Source organism: Symphalangus syndactylus, chromosome 15, assembly GCF_028878055.3.
Source record: "Symphalangus syndactylus isolate Jambi chromosome 15, NHGRI_mSymSyn1-v2.1_pri, whole genome shotgun sequence".
NCBI classification, from domain to species: domain Eukaryota; kingdom Metazoa; phylum Chordata; class Mammalia; order Primates; family Hylobatidae; genus Symphalangus; species Symphalangus syndactylus.
In genome coordinates, this window is record NC_072437.2 from 27,233,715 (window position 1) to 27,256,562 (window position 22,848).

Below are 22,848 nucleotides of genomic sequence, written 5' to 3' on the forward strand. Positions count from 1 at the left end.
TCAATTTTAGCTTTGGTATGGCTGACTGTAATCCATTGCAATTATTCCTTGTGTTGTGGAATTTGATTTTATTCGTATCCTATGTTTTGTGGATCAGAGCTCTGTGTCCAAAAGACTATAACAAGCATCACAGCCTGAGGAAGAATGAGAAAAAATTAAAAGGGCATATTGCTCTTGAAGAAAGTCAGGGCGTCATCTTCTAAAACGATTTTTTACTCTGAAAATTTCTGGTGCTGGGAAGGATTTTCTTACTTGTGTCCTGGAAATTGACATCATTGCCATTGTAGGCATTTTTTAGTTTGTTGGTCATCACACGGAGAGCCATAATCTGCTGTCTGATGAAAGTGTCAGGCCGAGTGATGTCCACATCCACCTCGGGATTGTTGATCTGGTTGGTGAGCCCATCATTCATGATCTCAGGCAAGTATCTGCAAGACAGTGAGGGAGAGAACAGCTCAGGGAGATGCCACAGAAACTATAAAACGAGATGCCATGCAAAACCAGATGACTGTCTCTGACAGTCAGCCAAGACACCTGGCAAAAACTGGATCTAGTTCCTGGAAAAAATGCCAAATAGTGAAAACATGGAATACATTTTTTCAGATGAAGATGTGGCTAAAATAGCCTCAGGCTAGTTTTTTTTAAAATGGCACTGAGTTCTTAGGTAGGTCTGCCTACAAATAAATGCGAAACTGGGGACTTATAAGAAACCACTTGTATTAGTCTGTTCTCACACTGAAGCATACATACCTGAGACTGGGTAATTTAGAAAGAAAAAGAGGTTTAATAGACTCACAGTTCCACATAGCTGGAGAGACCTCACAATCATGGTGCAAGGTGGAGGAGGAGCAAAGGCACATCTTACATGGTGGCAGGCAAGAGAAGTGCCAAGCAAAAGGGGGAAATGCCCCTTATAAAACCATCAGATGTTGTGAGAACTCACTTACTATCATGAGAACAGCAGCATGGGGTAACAGCACCCATGATTCAATTACCTCCCACCAGTTCCCTCTCGTGACATCTGGGGATTATGGAACTACAAGTCAAGATGGGATTTGGGAGGGGACACAGCCAAACCACATCACCTCTACTTAACATTAATGACTCTTTCCTCCCTCCATCCCAAATGTTAGCTTAGGTCAAGGATTTGATACCTTCCTCAGTTCTGCTAATTTGGGTAGTAAGAACTGGGTTTATAAATTACATATTATCCAAGAGAGTTCTCTGTGAGGATGCCAATTCTCAACTGCAGAGGCCCTACCTCAGATCTTAATCAGCAGAAATTCTGGATATGAAAAACCTGCTTTGGGGACATTTCAGAAGTAAGCAGTGGTTACTGGAATGATTGAGGTGTCTATTAGGGCTTTTATTTTGTAATAGAATCTTGGCTTTAATTAGGTAGATTTACCAATGTTCAGTAAAACAGAAGGGTAAAATCAAATGATTCTGAGTTTCACATTTCTTTCACTTGTACAAAAATGTCAAAATTGTCAGTCCTTCAATGTGAGCTGCCTAAGCTGCCTAGGGGTATTTATATAAGTGGAGGCTAAAGATCTTGGAAATGTGCTTGGGGCCCTCTCTGACTCCTTACTCTCACAATCTGTCCATCTTCCAGTCCTCTTCCTCTTCTCACAGAGCTTCTTATGCCTGCTTCTATTTTCCCATTTCCCATTTCTCTCACTGGAGAGACACCCCCCTGTAGCCTCAAAGTGACCCCCCCCACGCCCTTCTTCCCTCTCTAGAGCATCCTGCACATGCTGTATGATTAATTTTCAAAAAATACTGCTTTCATCATATCATCCTTCTCTTTAAAAACTTTTGAGGATAGTAGCTAATGTCCAATAACTACCAGGCACTGCAGTAAACATTTGACACACATCTTTAAATTCAGCCCAACAGCAAATCTAGGAGATGGGGAGTATTTTATCCTTGTTTTATGAAACAGAAAACTGAGGCTTAGTGAGAATAAGCAAATGTGCAAAGTTACAGAGCTAATAGCTGGCAAAACCATGACTTACTCCCAGTCTAGCTCTGGAGCCCCAGTGCCCAAACACCGCTCCAGACTGCCTGGAGGATCATCAACTAGAATCCACATGTTATAGCTCAGCAATCAAAGGGTCTCCACCCACTTCTTTCTCATACTCTCTCCAGGGACCCTCCTTGTCTTACAGAGTCGACTCCCTATAGCCATCCTATGCCTTCCTGTCCTACAGGTTTTCCTTGCATAGTGCAATTTCCCATTTAAGTCTCAAATACTCTTAAAGACACAGGCCTATCCCCACTTTCTCCTCAAGATATTTTCCAGCTTTCAGGGATCTGCCCACCCTTTTGTAAGGCTGCCAGGTTTGGTTGGGCATTTCGTGCACTGCACAAACTCACCCCTTGAAGCTGCAGGAGTGAGTTGGTGTTGAAATCCAGCCTCACTTCTGTGGTCACCAAGCTACACCCCTGCAGGGCACCATCCACCAAAAGACGTGTCTTTTTCTTTTCTTTTTGGTATTCTTTTTATTTTAGAAAACTTTGATACATATAAAAGTAAAGACAATAACATAATGAACCCCCACGTACCCATCTGGGTGCGTTTTTCTAATTCCTACCAAGGTGCTATATTTGTCTATGTCCTGGTAAGAAACAGACGGCACACTCAAAGGGGTAATAAAGAGAGTTTAAAGAAGATGCTATTTATAAAGGTGTGGACAAGTTAAAGGAAACCAGCCCAGAGAGGTGAAGCACCCTGGGGCTGGCCACAGGAGAGGGGGCCCCAGTGGATAAGGGTAAGAATTTGTTAGTGGAATGAATAAGAACTGATACCACAGAGAGGCACCCAATGACACAGTAACTGCCAAACCAAGACCTATCAGGGAGAGGAGAGGGGGAGGATGCCCTGACCCCTGTAGTCCTGCCTCTTGACCTCCAGCTGTAGCCTCCCATTGGCTGATCCAACTGGAAGCTGGTGGGCAAGGGAGCCCAGATGATACAGCTTGTAGAGGGTCCTCAAGGGCCGGGGCCACAGTGGATTGATGAAGATTGGGTCTGACGGGGAACCAGGACATCCAGCTCTGGCCCTCTACAGGCCTGGGACAGCCCTACCTAATTGCCATTACTGTTATTCTTTTTTTTAAAAATTTTATTATTATACTTTAAGTTTTAGGGTACATGTGCACAATGTGCAGGTTTGTTACATATGTATACATGTGCCATGTTGGTGTGCTGCACCCATTAACTCGTCATTTAGCATTAGGTGTATCTCCTAATGCTATCCCTCCCCCCTCCCCCTACCCCAAACAGTCCCCGGAGTGTGATGGTCCCCTTCCTGTGTCCATGTGTTCTCATTGTTCAATTCCCACCTATGAGTGAGAACATGCAGTGTTTGGTTTTCTGTCCTTGTGACAGTTTGCTGAGAATGATGGTTTCCAGCTTCATCCATGTCCCTACAAAGGACATGAACTCATCATTTCTATGGCTGCATAGTATTCCATGGTGTATATGTGCCACATTTTCTTAATCCAGTCTATTGTTGTTGCACATTTGGGTTGGTTCTAAGTCTTTGCTATTGTGAATAGTGCCGCAATGAACATATGTGTGCATGTGTCTTTATAGCAGCATGATTTATAATCCTGTGGGTATATACCCAGTAATGGGATGGCTGGGTCAAATGGTATTTCTAGTTCTAGATCCCTGAGGAATTGCCATACTGACTTCCACAATGGTTGAACTAGTTTACAGTCCCACCAACAGTGTAAAAGTGTTCCTATTTCTCCACATCCTCTCCAGCACCTGTTGTTTCCCGATTTTTTAATGATGGCCATTCTAACTGGTGTGAGATGGAATCTCATTGTGGTTTTGATTTGCATTTCTCTGATGGCCAGTGATGATGAGCATTTTTTCATATGTTTTTTGGCTGCATAAATGTCTTCTTTTGAGAAGTGTCTGTTCATATTCTTTGCCCGCTTTTTGATGGGGTTGTTTGATTTTTTCTTGTAAATTTGTTTCAGTTCATTGTAGATTCTGGATATTAGCCCTTTGTCAGAGGAGCAGGTTGCGAAAATTTTCTCCCATTTTGTAGGTTGCCTGTTCACTTTGATGGTAGTTTCTTTTGCTGTGCAGAAGCTCTTTAATTAGATCCCATTTGTCAATTTTGGCTTTTGTTGCCATTGCTTTTGGTGTTTTAGACATGAAGTCCTTTTCCATGCCTATGTCCTGAATGGTATTGCCTAGGTTTTCTTCTAGGGTTTTTATGGTTTTAGGTCTAACATGTAAGTCTTTAATCCATCTTGAATTAATTTTTGTATAAGGTGTAAGGAAGGGATCCAGTTTCAGCTTTCTACATATGGCTAGCCAGTTTTCCCAGCACCATTTATTAAATAGGGAATCCTTTCCCCATTGCTTGTTTTTGTCAGGTTTGTCAAAGATCAGATGGTTGTAGATATGTGGCATTATTTCTGAGGGCTCTGTTCTGTTCCATTGATCTATATCTCTGTTTTGGTACCAGTTCCATGCTGTTTTGGTTACTTTAGCCTTGTAGTATAGTTTGAAGTCAGGTAGCGTGATGCCTCTGGCTTTGTTCTTTTGGCTTAGGATTGACTTGGTGATGTGGGCTCTTTTTTAGTTCCATATGAACTTTAAAGTATTTTTTTCCAATTCTGTGAAGAAAGTCATTGGTAGCTTGATGGGGATGGTATTGAATCTATAAATTACCTTGGGCAGTATGGCCATTTGCATGATACTGATTCTTTCTACCCATGAGCATGGAATGTACTTCCATTTGTTTGTATCCTCTTTTATTTCACTGAGCAGTGGTTTGTAGTTATCCTTGAAGAGGTTCTTCACATCCCTTGTAAGTTGGATTCCTAGGTATTTTATTCTCTTTGAAGCAATTGTGAATGGGAGTTCACTCATGATTTGGCTCTCTGTTTGTCTGTTATTGGTATATAAGAATGCTTGTGATTTTTGTACATTGATTTTGTATCCTGAGACTTTGCTGAAGTTGCTTATCAGCTTAAGGAGATTTTGGGCTGAGTCAATGGGGTTTTCTAGATATACAATCATGTCATCTGCAAACAGGGACAATTTGACTTCCTCTTTTCCTAATTGAATACCCTTTATTTCCTTCTCCTGCCTAATTGCCCTGGCCAGAACTTCCAACACTATGTTGAATAGGAGTGGTGAGAGAGGGCATCCCTGTCTTATGCCAGTTTTCAAAGGGAATGCTTCCAGTTTTTGCCCATTCAGTATGATATTGGCTGTGGGTTTGTCGTAGATAGCTCTTATTATTTTGAGATACGTCCCATCAATACCTAATTTATTGAGAGTTTTTAGCATGAAGGGTTGTTGAATTTTGTCAAAGGCCTTTTCTGCATCTATTGAGATAATCATGTGGTTTTTGTCTTTGGTTCTGTTTATATACTGGATTACATTTATTGATTTGCATATGTTGAACCAGCCTTGCATCCCAGGGATGAAGCCCACTTGATCATGGTGGATAAGCTTTTTGTTGTGCTGCTGGATTCGGTTTGCCAGTATTTTATTGAGGATTTTTGCATCAATGTTCATCAAGGTTATTGGTCTAAAATTTTTTTGGTTGTGTCTCTGCCAGGCTTTGGTATCAAGATGATGCTGGCCTCATAAAATGAGTTAGGGAGGATTCCCTCTTTTTCTATTGATTGGAAAAGTTTCAGAAGGAATGGTACCAGCTCCTCCTTGTATCTCTGGTAGAATTCGGCTGTGAATCCATCTGGTCCTGGACTGTTTTTTGGTTGGTAAGCTATTGACTGTTATTCTTTTACTTGCTCTACTGTTGTTGCTTGAAAGCTCAAAAAACATCTTTTCCTCTATTTTATTATTCCTATTTACATATTCTTGTATAATATCCATATGCTTGAAATTCTTCCCTTCCTGCAAGTGATTTTCCAAGTTCTGGAAACCAAAAGCTCTATCCATCAACCTCTAAAAGAAGAACTACACAGAGAAACTTTGGTATTTAAGCTATTTTTCAGGTATTGAATCTATGCTTGATGTGTTTGTGTATGAATTGGTTTACTCATTTTAAATCAGAGGTCCCAGAATAAGCTCCATGTCTTCATCCATATCTTGAACAAAATCGACTTCACAATGCTCACTAAATAATGAATAATAAAACACACAGAGTGCATTGTAAATTGTTTTCCATGAAGCTCTAAGTATTTACTGCTCTAAAAAATGGCCTCATAGAAATTTTTAAAAGCCGTGGACTCATACCTCTTTCTTTTGCCATAAAACATAACTTCTGTCCTGCCTTTTAATATATCTGGTATGCAAATAAATTCCCATTTGATCCTGAGACTGTTTTCCTGATGTAACTTCTAAAATATGACATTGGATTGACTATTACCAACAGGCAATTATATGAGCCAGGCTCGGTGAGCTCTACCTAATTATTACACCTTGGAATAAACAATAGCAGGTGCAGCCCATCTTTTGCTGACACCAGAGCTGAGAGGTGACGGTTGATTCTGGTGTTGCTCCTCTACATTTTGGGAAATGACTCCTGCAGCTGTACCTATGCTGAGTCAGAGGCGAGCTTTGTTTCTTTCGGATGCTGTGTGCACTGCATAGTTAGCTGAGACTCATTTATTAGAAGCTCACTGCAATAGCTTACATGGGAATGCTACCCCTGGGAGTCTGAACATTCAGGAACAATAAGAGACTGCCAAGTAAACCCAGTCTCTAACTGTGCCTACTGATGCTCAGCTGCTTACAATAAAAACAAGTAACAGTGCATCCGTGTCCTCAAGAGCCTTTTCTCCTTTTGGTGTATTCAAAAGGTGACTGGAGACACCGTGAAAACTGAAACCTAAAATAGCTGAAAATAAAAATGGTAATTTTGTCACTCCAGAGGTAAGTCCTGAATCTAAATCTATAGATGTCCATTGTGCGGCCCCCCGAAAGGGTCTGTGAAAGCCCCACTCAGCATGAGGACCTCATGAGCCCATTTATTTCTTGCCTCTCACATTTGGTTTCTTTACGTAACACTCCTGTCCTGCAAGAATAGGTATTTCTTTGAGCCCACAATGTTATTCCTTTTATTGGATTTTGCACAGCTTTTTGACATGACAGCATCCTGTTTTTGCACCATCATATCCCTGGGAGACATAGAAGGAGAATCTTGGCACAGAGAGCCCAGGTTCCAAGGCTGGATGCAAGTTTACCTGGTGGATCCAGCCTTGGGAGAAGCCAGAAGTGAGGATAACCTGGAGAGTTGAGCAGGGACGTCATGGTTTGCCAGTGCAGCTTGCCCTGGGCAAGTGGGTGGCATCCATGAACAGCCAAGCACAGCTTCCTCATTTTGGTTGCCTTCTGTTCTGCAAGAGCGTGGCTAGGAACTAAATCTTTGGCAGTTTTACAGAATTATTTTTCTTTGCGTCTAACTGCATATTGTAAATGTGAGTGTCCTTGACTACATCCAAACATTAGAACTGATCAGGGTGGAAGAGTCCTATAGAATTTGGGGGATGAGAGGGCTGATACGTCCAGCCCAGTGGGTAGAGTTGACAGTTCTTGTCATCTGAGAGATATTAAACACGACCATCCCCACAGAAGTTTCCCAGCAGCCAACCACAGCTCCCACTATTCTCAATATTCAGCATCACTCCTGACAGTTAAACCAATGCTTCCAGAAAGACCCTGTTGATATGTGAATGTGTTTACTATTTCTCATCATCATGTTAATGCTGGTAGCTGTTTTGATGTAAGGCACTGCATATTGGGGGAATAGGTCACATGACTCTCAAGATTTAATGAAATTTGAAAGCCAGTAGGTCTGAGAAGCGAGGCACTAGCAAGGAAGTTTAGCCCGATGGTGCTTAGTGGGGGTGTCATGAATCCAAGTAGGAGAAAAGGCAGGAATGGGGAGAAATGGGGAGCTTGGGTGCCGGCCTGGGCTTCTTCTTAGGTGCACGATTCTTCCCCTGACTGCTACTGCCTCAAGGCACAGTGAGAAGGGTAAACTGAAAGCAATTTCAGTACTGTTTGTTGCCACAAATGAGCTCCATTCAATACACATCTCTATAGAAATTTCAAATTCTAAGCTACCTATTCATTCACGTTAAGCAGGCTTAAGACTTTTACTCAACTAAGTAGATATAAATCCCTACATGCAGTGCCAAAATTCAAGACCCCCCATTTTTTTCTTCAATCTTCTTGTTAGCAAAACTTCATCGCGTCTGAAACAAGGTTAATTATAGTCCTCATTTATCTCACTCAGTGTGAATTTTAATACATTTTGCTGCAGAAATACTAATATGTTTGATTGTGGATTGCAACCCCAGAACCCACTGGAAGTACGATGTCATATATAGCATATTCACTGTGGTCATTTTCCGAAATCTAAAAAGTTGTGGATTCTGAAACACATGTGGTTTCAAGGGTCTCAAATAAGGGACTGCAAGCCTATGGTATCAGCAACCTCTTCCAGAAGATTTCTTAAAAATCTAAGTTTTAAAATTCCCACATATTAGGATGGCTATAATTTAAAATAAACAAAAAATAACAAGTGTTGGTAAAGGTGTGGAGAGATTGGAACCCTGTGCACTTCTCTTGGGAATGTGAAACGGTGTAGTTGCTGCAGAAAACTGTATGGCAATTCCTCAAAAAATTAAAAGCAGGGCCAGGTGTGGTGGCTCATGCCTATAATCCCGGCACTTTGGGAGGCTGAGGAGGGTGGATCACCTGAGGTCAAGTTCGAAACCAGCCTGACCAACATGGAGAAACCCTGTCTCTACTAAAAATACAAAATTAGCCAGGCGTGGTGGCGCATGCCTGTAATTCCAGCTACTCGGGAGGCTGAGACAGGAGAATCACTTGAACCTGGGAGGCGGAGGTTGCAGTGAGCCGAGATCGTGGCCATTGCACTCCAGCCTGGGCAACAAGAGCTAAACTCCGTCTCAAAAAAAAAAAAAAAAAAAAAATTAAAAATAGAATTACCATATGATCCAGCAATTGCGTATATATACACCCAAAGTACCAAGAACCAATGTTCATAGTACCATTATTATATATATGAATAATACGTATATTATTATTACAGCTGCTACTTGGATTCATGATACCCCTACTAAGCACCACCAGGCCAACCTTCCTTGCTAGTGCCTTATTTCTCAGACTTATTGGCTTTCAAATCTCATTATTATATATATGAGTAATGGTACTGTGAAGAGAAGTATACAGATATTTTTGGGATATCCCAAAGAATGAAAGGCAAGGACTTGAGCAGATATTTGTACACCTCTGCTCACAGTACCATTATTCATAATAACCAAAAGGTGAAAGGTGTCCATTTATGGATTAATGGAGAAATAAAATGTGGTATACACATACAGTGGAAATATAATTCAGCCTTAAAAAGGAAGAAAATTCTGACATGTGATACCACATAGATGAACCTTGAGGGCATCATAGTAAGAAATAAGACAGTCACAAAAGGACAAATATTTTATGATTCCACTTATATGAGGTACCTAAAATAGGCAAATTCAAAGAGACTGAAAATAGAATGGTGGTCAGCAGGGCCTGGGGGTAGAGGAGAGGGGAATTTATGTTTAATGGGTAAAGAGTTTCAGTTTAGGAAGATAAAAAAGTTCTGTGGATGGATGGTGGTGATGGTTGCACAACCATGTGACTGTACTTAATGCCACAAAACTATTCATTGTACAATGGCATATGTTTTTATGTTTGGTATATTTAACCACAATGTTAAAAATTTAAGTTTTAGTTATAACTTTACTAAAGTTCTTGATAAGAATTACTTTTTTTCCCTTTCCATTTTTCTTGGATGGAAATTTGGATTATTCAACGCAAACTGTGACCTTCTGCTTTAAGTGTATTTATAAATTCTTGAAGACCGTTAAGCTAGGGTTGTCTGAGGCACTAGGGACTTCATGAGATCTGACGTCAAAATATGGTCAGGCACATAAGGGCTATGTATGACTGGGTCACCTGTGATCTCTCTGGGACCCAGCAGTGTGACCATGGACAAGTCATTTAGCTACCTTATATAATTATTTACCATGCAATTTCAATGTACTCTTATGAAAATTAAGTTGTTAACCTGGCTCCCCAAATTGCCAAACTAATTTCTTATGAGTGGCTGACAGTAGCAGAATCTGAAATTTTAAAGCCTGAATTCATGTTCAGAAAAAGAATTTGCTGTGGCTCTTTTCCAGTTGGAGAATGTGAGGCAGGAAATGGTTTGGGGATGCTTTTGGAGAACACATAGCTCATTGACTGCAGCAGTAAGCAGGAGCAAAATTCTTTGACTTGGCCTCTGAATTCATTGGCAGGAACTCCCCAAACCCATTCTTTCTTAGTAGACCTGCAGTTAGCAAACTACAGACCAGAAAGGAAAAAAGACTCATGAGCCAGTTTTTCAGGAATGCCGTGTTGTGAACAAGCAACATGCTCCCTTCTTCCTATTTGCAGTCAGCTCTGCCTAACTTTTTTTTTTTTTTTCCATTTGCAAGAGGTTCACACAGCTTCCTCCCTGCCAGGACAGTCAGGAAGACTTTATGGGGTCCTCTCTCTTCAAGTGTGTCTGAAGAAGGGAAGTGGGCATTTTAGAACACCTGGCTTGACAGTGGCCAGTTCTTTCCTAAGACAGAATTCTCACTGATATGGTTTGGATTTGTGTTCAAATCTCATGTCAAATTTTAATCTTCAATGTTGGAGATGGGTGATGGTGGGAGGTGATTGGATCACGGGGGTGGGTTTCCCCTTTGGTTTTGTTCTCATGATAGAGTTCTCTCGAGGGCTGGTTGCTTAAAAGTGTGTGGCACCACCCCCTTCCCTCTCTTCCTCCTGCTCCAGCTGCGTAAGACATGCCTGCTTTCCCTTCGCCTTCCACCATGGTTGTAAGTTTCCTGAGGCCTCCCCAGCCATGCTTCCTATACAGCCTGTGGAACTGTGAGCCAATTAAACCTCTTTTCTTTATAAATTACCCGCTCTCAGTTATTTCTTTATAGCAGTGTGAGAATGGATGAATACACCCACCTTTCCAAGGTGTTTGACTTGGTATATATTGGATATTTTACAGTTCTTTAAAATGCAGCTAGAGTGCTTTGGGGCACACCCCACAATTAGGTTAAAACAATATTATCCTGAAGACCGCCAAGTCACTATCTTTGACAGATTTGCCATCATCATGCATCATTCCATCTCCTTCCATCTGTTTAGACTTACCCAGTCATGACTTGCTGTTTTCATTGGTTAGTCAATCCGCACTCTGTGGTGAGAGTGACGGATCTATTTTCTAGATTTTTCTACTTTTCCTATTTCTTACAATTTACTGTATTTACCTCCTGGCCTCGGGAAGGATTTCCTTGGGGACACAATATTTCTGTCAGGATCAGGTGCCTTGAAAAACAGCAGGGGCTCCCTGCAAAAGCCATGTTTCCAACGGGTCCAATTAATTTTGTCCCTCAGCCAGCTCCTTGATAGCCTCCTCCCAGAAAGCATTTTAAAGAAAGGACACAGTGAAAGCTCAACACTGCCTTACAAGGAGCAACATCGGAAAGCTGTTTCGTCAGTTTTATGGGGGAGAGGGAGGAGTCTGGAAATGACTGACTCAAGACCTCTGAAGGCTCTGAAATAATTTATGTCCTATCAGATAACACGTGTGCCGGTGGGACTTGGCTCTCAGACCGGCTTTCATTTGTCCTGCCCTGTCTCATTGTCTCATACTCTTTTTCTTTTTAATCCTTCTGGGTTTGGAAAAAGGGTCTGCGTGAAGAGAAAACAATGCTACAAGAAGTTAGAGGTGAGGCAGTTTAATATGGCTATGTTCTAAAAAAACAAGAATCTGCATCTTTATGAGCAAAAAGGTAAGGGCCTATTTGAACACCATTAGGGCCTTATTTTTTCTTTTGCTGCTGCCTGACAAAGTTCTAACCTGTATATGCTAACCATATAAAAGCTTTATTTCCTTCCAAGCCTATGCTTTCCTGCCTCCTATCTAATCATTCTTTTCTAGCTTCTGTACAGACAGCTCATTCCGGCCACCGACTGCCCAGAACGCCCTTCTCAGGGATGACTGATGACTGCAAATGTCCTCCTAGGGTCTCTCAGTTCACCCCAGGAACTTTGGGAGGCCTAGATTTGTAACCTGCACCATGAGTCTTTAATTTTTTTCCGTTTGGCCTTCTAGATTATTATCGATTTTTCTCTGTAACTTACTAGCTTCCTTTCAGTTCCTATTTGTCTGAGTGGAGTCAGAATGTGGCTGTGTCTTCTCACATTTACCCCTGAGAAGTTGCTTAGGTAAGTGAAAAATGGAAGGAGTAGAAATTACACTTGCAAACTCACTTTCCTGCTGGTCACTGAAGATGACTAGGCTGTCTTTCTCAAGTGACAGACACTGCCATGAACTCTAAGAAAAATCCTTTATTAGCTCTTCTGATAAGTAGGATGTGATTCTGAACACAATGTCTGTGTGCCACCAAAATTCACATGTTGAAGCCCTAATCCTCAGTGTGATGGTACTTGGAGGTAGGGCCTTTGGGAGGTAATTAGGGTTGAATGAGATCATGAGGGTAGATGATTTCTCATACTAGTTCCCTTATAAGAGAAAGGAACCAGGACTCTCTGTCTCTCTAAGGGTACAGTAAGGAGGCCATTGTCTATAAGCCAGGAAGAGAACCCAATCTGCTGGCACCCTGATCTTGGACTTCCCAGCCTCTAGAACTATGAGAAATTAATTTCTGTTGTTTAGTCTATTATATCTGTGGTATTTTTTGAGCTAAGACACTAATTGAATCAAATGCTGACCAAGGATGCAAAGTATTCATCCTTGCCATGCATCAGAATGGCACTATTAAAGACCAGAGGTTTGTGTGGATGACATTCTGCATTGTGAAGGCTGTGCTACATTTCTAACTTAAAATTCTCTCCTGATGCACATGTGAAGCCTATGCAATTCATTGTTGAGAAGACTTCAACCTTGTCCATAACCTGTGTATCATTAGTGGGTGATGTTACAATTGAACCATGTGAACTCCTAGCTCATATTGCTGTTGTTATTTTTAATATAAGAAAAGCCCCATTAAAGGAAACATCAAGGGTATCAGTGAAGGAAAAAACGCCCAAAATTGCAACATGCTCCCTCAGGCTTGTGTGTGGACTGAAAAAGGTAATATCTTACATGTTAATAGGGACATTTAAAACACCAGATAAAACACATGGTTGCCAATTAAATGTGAATTTCAGGTGAACAATGAATCCCTTTTTTAGTATAAGTGTGTTCCATTTGTTGTCTATTATCTTTATGTGCTAGATCTGGCAATCCTACCTTCAAGCCTTGCTACTCCAAGTGGTCCCTGGATCAGCAATAACTGCATCACCTAAAAGCTTGTTAGAAATGCTGAATCTCACTCAGGTTCTACCCTAGACTTACTGTCTTAGCTTGGGCTTCTATGACAAAAATCCCACAGACTGGGCAGTTTAAACAATGCACATTTATTTCTCACAATTCTTGGGACCATGGTGTCCAAGACCAAGGTGCTGGCATATCCTGTGTCTGATGAGGGCTCTCTTCCTGGTTTGCTGATGGCTGCCTTCTTGTCGTGTCCTCATATGGCAGAAAGAGAGAGAGAGAGAAACTCTCTTATGTCTCCTCTTACAAGGGTAGTAATCCCATTAATGAGGGCTCCACCCTCAAAACCTAATTATCTCCCAAAGGCCCCACCTCCAAAGATGATTGCACAAGGGGTGAGGATTTCAGTTATGAATTTTTGGGGGACACAAACATTCAATCCACAGCACTTACTGAATCAGAATCTGCATTTTAATAAGATCTCCAAGAGTTTAGCCTGTTTGAGGAGCACTGTTTTAGGATTACAAACTATTTTTATTGAGATTATCTCATTGATCTTCACATTGTCCCAGGAGGTTGGCAAGGAAAGAGGAAGCAGGGAAGACATTCCCTTAACCACTTTGTTTAACCCATTCTTGTTTTCAGAATGAAGATTTAAATGCTGATAGGGTCACTGTGATTGGGCACACTTGCAATTTCCTCCCATCAAAGGGCAGAGTCTCCTCTTACCCCCACTCCTGTTCCAGACCTGTTTAGCTACAGAGGCAGAGTGAGATCTGTCAGAGGTGGGCGAGGGTGGAGTGACTTGGGGGAGGAGCAGGGGGATGAAAGTGGTTCAAACCTTAGGGGAGCCACTGCTTACACACCCTTAACCACAGTCTCAACACTGCAGATTGCACCCTGCAGACTGCCACAGCAGCCATATCACTGTGTATCCTGTTCTATTTGAAGTCGTCATCAATTTCAACTGCTGCCATTACTTAATAACAGCTTTTTAAAAAATAAGATAATCACTGGAGTAAATGGACATATCTACTGTTAAGAGTCATTTTGATGTCAGAAACGTTAACATTTGAAATAGATATGTTTCTCAATCAAGGAAGTATGGTAGAGAGCTAGATTCAGAAGTATGGTAGGAGCAAGATTCAGAAAGTAATCAGGAAAAATAAGGGTGATGGAAGACAAGCCTGATCAAACACCACTTAGGACAAAAGGCTGCAGGAACGGATACAAACAGAAAAATGTGGCCGAAGGAGTCTGATGGATAAAACAGAAAGAGAGGAATAAATGTCTGGTTTATTGGAGACCTATCACACAGGCTTGAGTTTATAAACTTCAGGCATGACGATCTCTATCAGTTCTAATAAGCATCTCTGTTTCATATCTATTAATACTTGAAGGACTTTTTAAAAATATTATTCTTTTTTTATTTTTATTTTTTAGAGATAGAATCTCACTCTGTTGCTCAGACTGTAGTATAGTGGCACAATAATAGCTTACTGCAACCTCAGAATTCCTGGGATCAAGTGATCTTCCTGCCTCAGCCTCCTGAGTAGCTAAGATTATAGGCGCCTGCCACCATGCCCAGCTACTTTATTATTTTTTGTAGAGACAGTGTCTCACTGTGTTGCCCAGGCTAGTCTGTCTTTCTTTTCTCATTTTTTTTTTTTTGAGACAGAGTCTCGCTCTCTCGCCCAGGCTGGAGTGCAGTGGCCTGATCTCGGCTTACTGCAAGCTCCGCCTCCCGGGCTCACGCCATTCTCCTGCCTCAGCCTCCCGTGTAGCTGGGACTACAGGCGCCCGCCACTATGCCCGGCTAATTTTTTGTATTTTTTAGTAAAGACGGGGTTTCACCATGTTAGCCAGGATGGTCTCGATCTGCTGACCTCGTGATCCGCCCTCCTCGGCCTCCCAAAGTGCTGGGATTACAGGCTGCCCAGGCTAGTCTTAAACTCTTGAGCTCAAGTGATCCTCCTGCCTCAGCTTCTCAAAGTGCTGGGATTACAGGTGTGGGTCATTGCATCGCGCCAGATTTTCTACAGATAAAGTTTCTAGTTATTTTATTTCACATAGGTGATAAGAGTAACTTTTCTTTTTCTTTTCTTTTTTTAACAACCATTCCTAAATAATTAAAAATTCCTGTCATCTTAAAACTCATAATTAAAAAATGTGAAAAAATGTTATTTGCATTATAAATGGATTCTTACACTTATAAAATAGTAAATTTCTTTAAGTGAAAAATTTCTCTGATGTTTTTCTAGATGAATTAATATTTGAATAAGAAGAAAGCTTCAATTACATTTAATTCAGCAAGTCTTTATTGGTGATCCATTTACTATGCTAGAATATAAAAATATATTAGGATTCTCTGCTAGTGCAATAATTAAAAAAAACTAAAGGAAACCATGTAATTGTAATTGTTCAATGGGTACATAATTTGAATCACAAATATTTGACAGCTTCATCTTTTAATAATATACTTATGCGTAATAAAAGATATGCTTTATTGGACTAAATTCTGGACTATTCCTACAAGTGATTTCATTGCATTAAACTGGATCATTTTCCTACCTGCATAAAATCTTCCAATGGCTTCCCGTTGATCTCAGGATGAAATTTAAATCTTGTTCCTGAGGACTGATCCAGGTGTTTCCCTACCAGTGCGGTCCGTTCCTAAACCTGCAGTCTAGCAGTAGGGTACTGATGTTCCCAGGTTCACTGGGCTCACCCCAGTCACTGTACCTTTTCATGTCCCATTGCCATTTTTTTTTTTTTTTTTGAGATGGAGTCTCACTCTGTCACCCAGGCTGGAGTGCAATGGTATGATCTGAGCTCACTGCAACCTCCTCCTCCTGGGTTCAAGCAATTCTCCTGCCTTAGCTTCCTGAGTAGCTGGGACTACAAGCATGTGCCACCACACCCAGCTAATTTTTGTATTTTTGGTAGAGATGGGGTTTCACTATGTTGGCTAGGCTGGTCTGGAACTCCTGACCTCAGGTGATCTGCCTGCCTTGGCCTCCCATTGCCATCTTATATCACTTAATCTACAGGGACTTGCACAGAGCCTGGGACACAGGGAGTACTTAATCATATTGCTGATGGACTGGTGGACTGACTCAATGAATGCTGTAGAACCACTCAAGCTTTTATAGAGCTTAGGATCTGTCTCATTTGTTCTAACTTGGGGAGGACAGTATTTAGCTGTTGTTTGTTTAAGAGGTAGGGTATTGCCATAAAAAAATACTGGGCTAGGATTTGGGAGATTCCCAGCTTTCACCCTTGTTAATTGGGTAACAGTGGACTAATTGTTTACCCTGAATTCTTCATCTGCACAATGAGGAACTTGTCTGAACCATCCTGATCTCCTCCAGCTCTAACTTCAGTGGTCTTTATCTTTCCCATTCATATTCTTGGTAGTGTTTAGTCTCTTCCCCTAACTTTACCCATGGCCTTTTTTTTAAAATATTTCCTTTCATAAGAAATTGCATATGGACTAATATCAGCAACCTTTGTGACGATCTGTGGGAATAGCAGTTCAAAACCCAGGCTTTATGTCAGCCAAGGCTTAAAGGTAAACACAGATGGGAAACAGAGAAGCTCAAAAAACCAAGCATTTTATTCATTAGGCCATCTGGCCATTCTTCACAGTGTCTTTCTGTACAGTCATCAGAAAAATACACACTAGAAGCTGTTAATTCATAGCTGAATTTTCTGGCCAAAGGTCTGCTAGCTAAATAAGCCAGACACTGGTAAAATGCTAAGTATTTTTTAGTGGCATGTTGTTAATATCATAACTAATTTCCTTCTCATGATCTATGATTTGATATTGATATTTTGAGCATTTTGAGATGGTTAGAGCTCTTTGTGTAGGTATTTTGCTTTCACCTTGCTAAACTCTTCCTGGTGTGGTTAATAATATCATTAGCAATTGGTATGGTTTGGCTCTGTGTCCCCACCAATTCCCATGTTGAATTGTAATCCCCATAATCCCTATGTGTTGAGAACAGGACCTTGGATCATGGGGGTGGTTTCCCCCATGCTGTTCTCATGAGAGTGAGTTCTCGTGAGATGTGGTGCTTTTATAAGGAGCTCTTCTCCCTTTACTTGCGCTTCTCTCTCCTGCCACCTTGTGAGGAAGGTGCCTGCTTCCCCTTTGTCTTCTGCCATGATTGTAAGTTTCCTGAGGCCTCTCCAGCTATAGGGAACTGTGGGTCAACCAAGCCTCTTTCCTTTATAAATTACCCAGTCTCAAGGAAGTTCTTTACAGCAGTATGAGGATGGACTAATACAGCAATAGATGCTAAAAAATGCAACTCAGCAGCGTAGGAAATAACACCTAATGTGCACCACCCTTGCACCTCCTGCTTAACTTCTGCAGTTTCTTCTCAACTTAATAGCCATGCACTTTATATTAGTAGCCAAAGATTTATATTTATTTTTTGTAGAGACACGGTTTCACAATGTTGCTCAGGCTGGTTTCAAACTCAAACTCTTGGGCTCAAGCTAACTTCCCACCTTGGCCTCCCAAAGCATTGGGATTACAGGGGTGAGCTACCGCTCCTGGCCAACCACACACCTTCTTGTTTCCTTTTGATCACAGCTGCTTCATATGCTTGAAACTGCTCAATAAAGCCCCAGAACAGACTCCCCTCTTAGCATCTCCACCCACTGGTCAGTCCTCAAAGATTCCTTGAGTCCAATTTCCCAGCCGCTTTACCCACCTGCAACCCCATTGCTGAGGGCTTTGGCAGATTCCTGTCCTCGTGTCCTGCCCTGCCTGCCAACTCCCAACCAGTCCTCCCAACCAGCCTCTTCACCCTATGAAAATCCAGGCCAAGCCCATTTCTGGGCTGAATCAACAAATTCAGAAATTCCATATCAAGTCCCCACAGCACTGGTCAGCACAGCAGAATGATGAAAACTGCTGTCGCTTGTCAGGAGGTTCCCATGGAACTTCCCAAAGTGTCACCTATTAGAACCGTTTCTCAGTGTCCTCAGACATTTTCTGTTACCTTACCAACGAACACTTCAATTTTTTTTCCAACAAGGGTGAAAAAAACAGTTGAATTTTCGTTTCCTATTTAACTTGTGATGAAAAAAAGAGCCCTGGAAATTTAACTATGGATAAAAATAGCTTCAGTATCTTAAAAGCCATTAAGTGAACATAAAAGGGCTCTTTGTGATCTCAGGGTATCTGAAACCTGGCATCTGCCACCATTCCTCTGTCCTCATCCAGAGGCAAGGCGTTCTGAACAAGGATTCCACGCTTAATGGCACCTTGAGTGTAAGTGCTCCCAGGTGCCCATCAGACCTGTCACTCTTAACAGCTGTTGCTAAGTGATGACTTGTCCCTCCATCCTCTGTTGCTTTTTGCATAAACAGGTCTGCAGAGTTGTGCCAGGGGAGTCTTCCAAGGCTGGGTGTGCTGTGCCCCCATCCATGCACACATTGAGTCACCCTCACCTGGCTTTGCTGTGCCCGTTCCAACATTCCTCCTCGTTGGACGTGCCCGCTGTCACGCTCTCGTCCTTGCAGATGGTGTAGGGTAATGCCGACCAGACCTTTTTAGAGAGCTTCAATTTCTCTTTTATGTCTGTGACCTGATCAAGAAACCAAGGAAGCAAGTGAGTATTCTGCTCAGGCTTTGCCCATTTCTACACAAGGACATATGCAGGCGAAGGTTATAGAACCTGTGATATGACCAGCAGAAACTTTTTTTTTTAATTTTATTTTATTATTCTTTAGGTTTTAGGGTACATGTGCACAATGTGCAGGTTTGTAACATATGTATCCATGTGCCATGTTGGTTTGCTGCACCCATTAACTCGTCATTTAGCATTAGGTATATCTCCTAATGCTGTCCCTCCCCCCTCCCCCCAGCCCACAACAGTCCCCGGAGTGTGATGTTCCCCTTCCTGTTTCTATGAGTTCTCATTGTTCAATTCCCACCTATGAGTGAGAACATGCGGTGTTTGGTTTTTTGTCCTTGCGATAGTTCACTGAGAATGATGGTTTCTAGTTTCATCCATGTCCCTACAAAGGACATGAACTCATTATTATTATTATTATTATTATTATTATTTTTTTTTGAGACGGAGTCTCGCTCTGTCGCCCAGGCTGGAGTGCAGTGGCGCGATCTCGGCTCACTGCAAGCTCCGCCTCCTGGGTTCACGCCATTCTCCTGCCTCAGCCTCTCTTGAGTAGCTGGGACTAGAGGCGCCCGCCACCACGCCCGGCTAATTTTTTGTATTTTTAGTAGAGACGGGGTTTCACCGTGGTCTCGATCTGCTGACCTCGTGATCCGCCCGCCTCGGCCTCCCAAAGTGCTGGGATTACAAGCGTGAGCCACCGCGCCCGGCCCATGAACTCATTATTTTTTATGGCTGCATAGTATTCCATGGTGTATATGTGCCACATTTTCTTAATCCAGTCTATCATTGTTGGACATTTGGGTTGGTTCCAAGTCTTTGCTATTGTGAATAGTGCCACAATAAACATATGTGTGCATGTGTCTTTATAGCAGCATGATTTATAGTCCTTTGGGTATATACCCAGTAATGGCATGGCTCTTTAACAGTTTTAAGAGAGAGACACCGCACTGCAGGGTTTATTGCCCGGGAAAGCCTCCTTTCCTCTCCCTCAGTCCTCCTCTAGATGAGAGCTCTCAGGTAATTGGCTTTTTGTTTTCCATCTTTTCTGTCCTTCAATCCTTTGAATTAAAAACTTATGAAGCATCACGCCTGGCTTCGGGTCCCTCTCCTGCTGAGAGTCCCTATTGTGAACACCCCAAGTATAGTCTCTAGAATTCATTTGCTTGCATATCACACAACTGTACCAAAACAAATGCACCGAGAGATAAATACTTTTCCGAATGGACTGCTTGTTTCTGCAAAAAATAAATATTGCCACTAATTCAGCTGCTGGTACTTCTGCTCTAGTGCAAATGACAGGCCCTTAGAGCACACACATGGGTGGTAAGCAATAAACCAAACCCTCTTAAAAATCTCTAGAACTGAAAGAGAAGTCATTCTAAATATGGGTAAGTGTAAAATTCACAGCCCTGTGGATGGATGGCCAGGAAAAGCTTAGCACCAGCATCTTAAGTGTCTTCAGGCTGAACACTGACTTTTCACTTGCAGAAAGGGTAGGGAGAGGAATTTAATTTCATTTTGGCTTCATAATGAACATTGGGAAAGTCCAGAGATGGCTGGAATGCATCTATTATGAATTGAATTCTTTTCCTCCCCTTAACATGTTAAATTCCTAACCGTTGGTACCTCAGAATGTGACTTTATTTTGAGATAGGGTCATGACAGAGCTAAAGAAGTTAAAGTGAAGTCACATGGGTGGGCCCTCACTCAATATGATGTGTGCTTATAAAAAGGGGAAATTTGAGCACAGAGACATTCACAGAGGAAAGAAAATATGAAGAGACACAGGAAGAAGATGCCCATTTACAAGCCAAGGAGAGAGGTCTAGAACAGATCCTTTCCGCCTAGCCCTCAGAAGGAACCAACCCTGCCAACACCTGGATTTCAGACTTCCAGCTCCAGAACTATGGGATAGTAAATGTCTGTTGTTTTAAGCAACTCAGTTTGTGGTACTTTGTTACGACGGCCTTAGCAAACGAATACAGATGTAAAAAAACGTTGAATCAACATTTGATGGGGAATGGGATATTTACAGAATCTCAAAGTACCTAGTAACACAGATTACTTATTAATTACAAAAGGAAAACTAGTAATTTTACAGTGTGGAAACTTGGCGGGCTGCCACCTTCACCAAGTGATCAAGCAAGGGGACAGATTGGTCACTTGTTCCTCCTGATGTGATGTCCCAAGATGGACACATCACTTAGGCAGCCCCAAATTTATAATCTGAACCTAGTCATGAGGACACATCAGACAAACCGAAACTGAGGGGCATTCTGAAAACCAGCTGGCCTCTACTCATCAAAAATGTCCATCATAAAAGACAAGAAAGAGCTGAAGAGTCCTTCCAGATTAAGAATAAGAGACATGATAGCCAAATGCAGCAGAGGGCTCTGGACTAAATGCTAGGTCAGAAGGATAATTGCCAATAAAAGACGTTATTGTGATAGTGGGCAAAATTTGTATGCTGGCTCTCTATTAGATAATCGTATTATGTTAGTGTTAAATTTCCTGAATATAAAATCATACTGTGGTAACACAGGAGAATGCTGTACTCTCGGGAGACACATGCTAGAGGATTTAAAATGAAAGGGGGTAAAATTTCCACAACTTGCTCTGCAACAGCAAAGTAATAAACAAGAATAACAATAAATACAGATGTATAAAGAAAAGAAAAGATAAATGTGGCAACTTTTTAATATCTGGCAAATCTAGATGAAGAGTATAACATTTTTCAAAAAATGCGATTTTCAGTAAGTTTGACTTTTTTTTTTTTCAAAATCGTGAAAATGTGAAAAACAATTCCTCACATTTTATTTGTTCTGTGTAGTGTCCACTTTGGTGCCCTAACCTCCACTAAAGGCGTGCCCACAATAGGCCACTCATTCTCAGTCTTTTCTTTTTTTTTTTTTTTAGACGCAGTCTGGCTCTGTCGCCCAGGCTGGAGTGCAGTGGCGCGGTCTTGGCTCACTGCAAGCTCCACCTCCCGGGTTCACGCCATTCTCCTGCCTCAGCCTCCCGAGTAGCTGGGACTACAGGCGCCTGCCACCACGCCTGGCTAATTTTTTGTATTTTTAGTAGAGACGGGGTTTCACCGTGTTAGCCAGGATGGTCTCGATCTCCTGACCTCGTGATCCGCCCGCCTCGGCCTCCCAAAGTGCTGGGATTACAGGCGTGAGCCACCACGCCTGGCCCATTCTCAGTCTTTTCAAAACAATCCTCAGAGAAAGAAATACATGTTACATATTTATATCTGGTTCAGAAAATGACCACCCCCTTTAGGACTGAAATACTGTCAGGTTTATTCTGTCCCATAATAAAATAAACTAAGAATGAGCATTCTCTTTCTGCTTATTTTGTACTACAATCCTACCTCCAGGTTATGGGAATCTAAACCAGATACACAGATTTTGAGACTCAGAGAAAGAACAAAGTTGCATGCCGTCCCACAGGTGTCTCCTTTCAGAATGTGCAGAATTTAACGGTGGATGTTGCACTACCCATTCTTTAAATTATTCTCCAACGTTGTCTCCTTTGGGGTGTGTTCTCGGGTCCCCAGGTTAGATTTAGATTCAGCTTTCTGTGCTACACAGTGCCCTCTTGATGATTCTAAGTACTGATCACTCCAAACTCTAATAACTGGCTTATTTTTCTGATTCTCTTTTAGACAACATGCTTCTTGTTGGCAGAAATATGGTTGTAATTTATCCAGTGTCCAGTATGGGTCAAGCGACTAATCATCCAAATTTGCCACAACTTAGGGGATTCCAGGGTGATGAGTTTTCAGCATTAAAATGGGAACGTTCCAGGTAAACCAGGATGAGTTGGTCACGCAGGTCTAAGCACACAGTAGGTGCT

At 41.8% G+C, this 22,848-nt stretch overlaps 1 protein-coding gene across 2 annotated transcripts in view; it reads right to left on the reverse strand.

The window, feature by feature from the left end:
- GPC6 (glypican 6) overlaps positions 1-22,848 on the reverse strand; it is a 1,204,563-nt gene that overhangs the window by 8,842 nt on the left and 1,172,873 nt on the right. For both annotated transcript variants that reach the window (XM_055244176.2, XM_063618993.1), the window contains 2 exons: positions 18,803-18,939; positions 253-428 (listed from right to left, as the gene is read on the reverse strand). In XM_055244176.2, the coding sequence (XP_055100151.2) occupies positions 253-428; positions 18,803-18,939 (313 nt within the window). The remainder of the gene's footprint in view (positions 1-252; positions 429-18,802; positions 18,940-22,848) is intronic.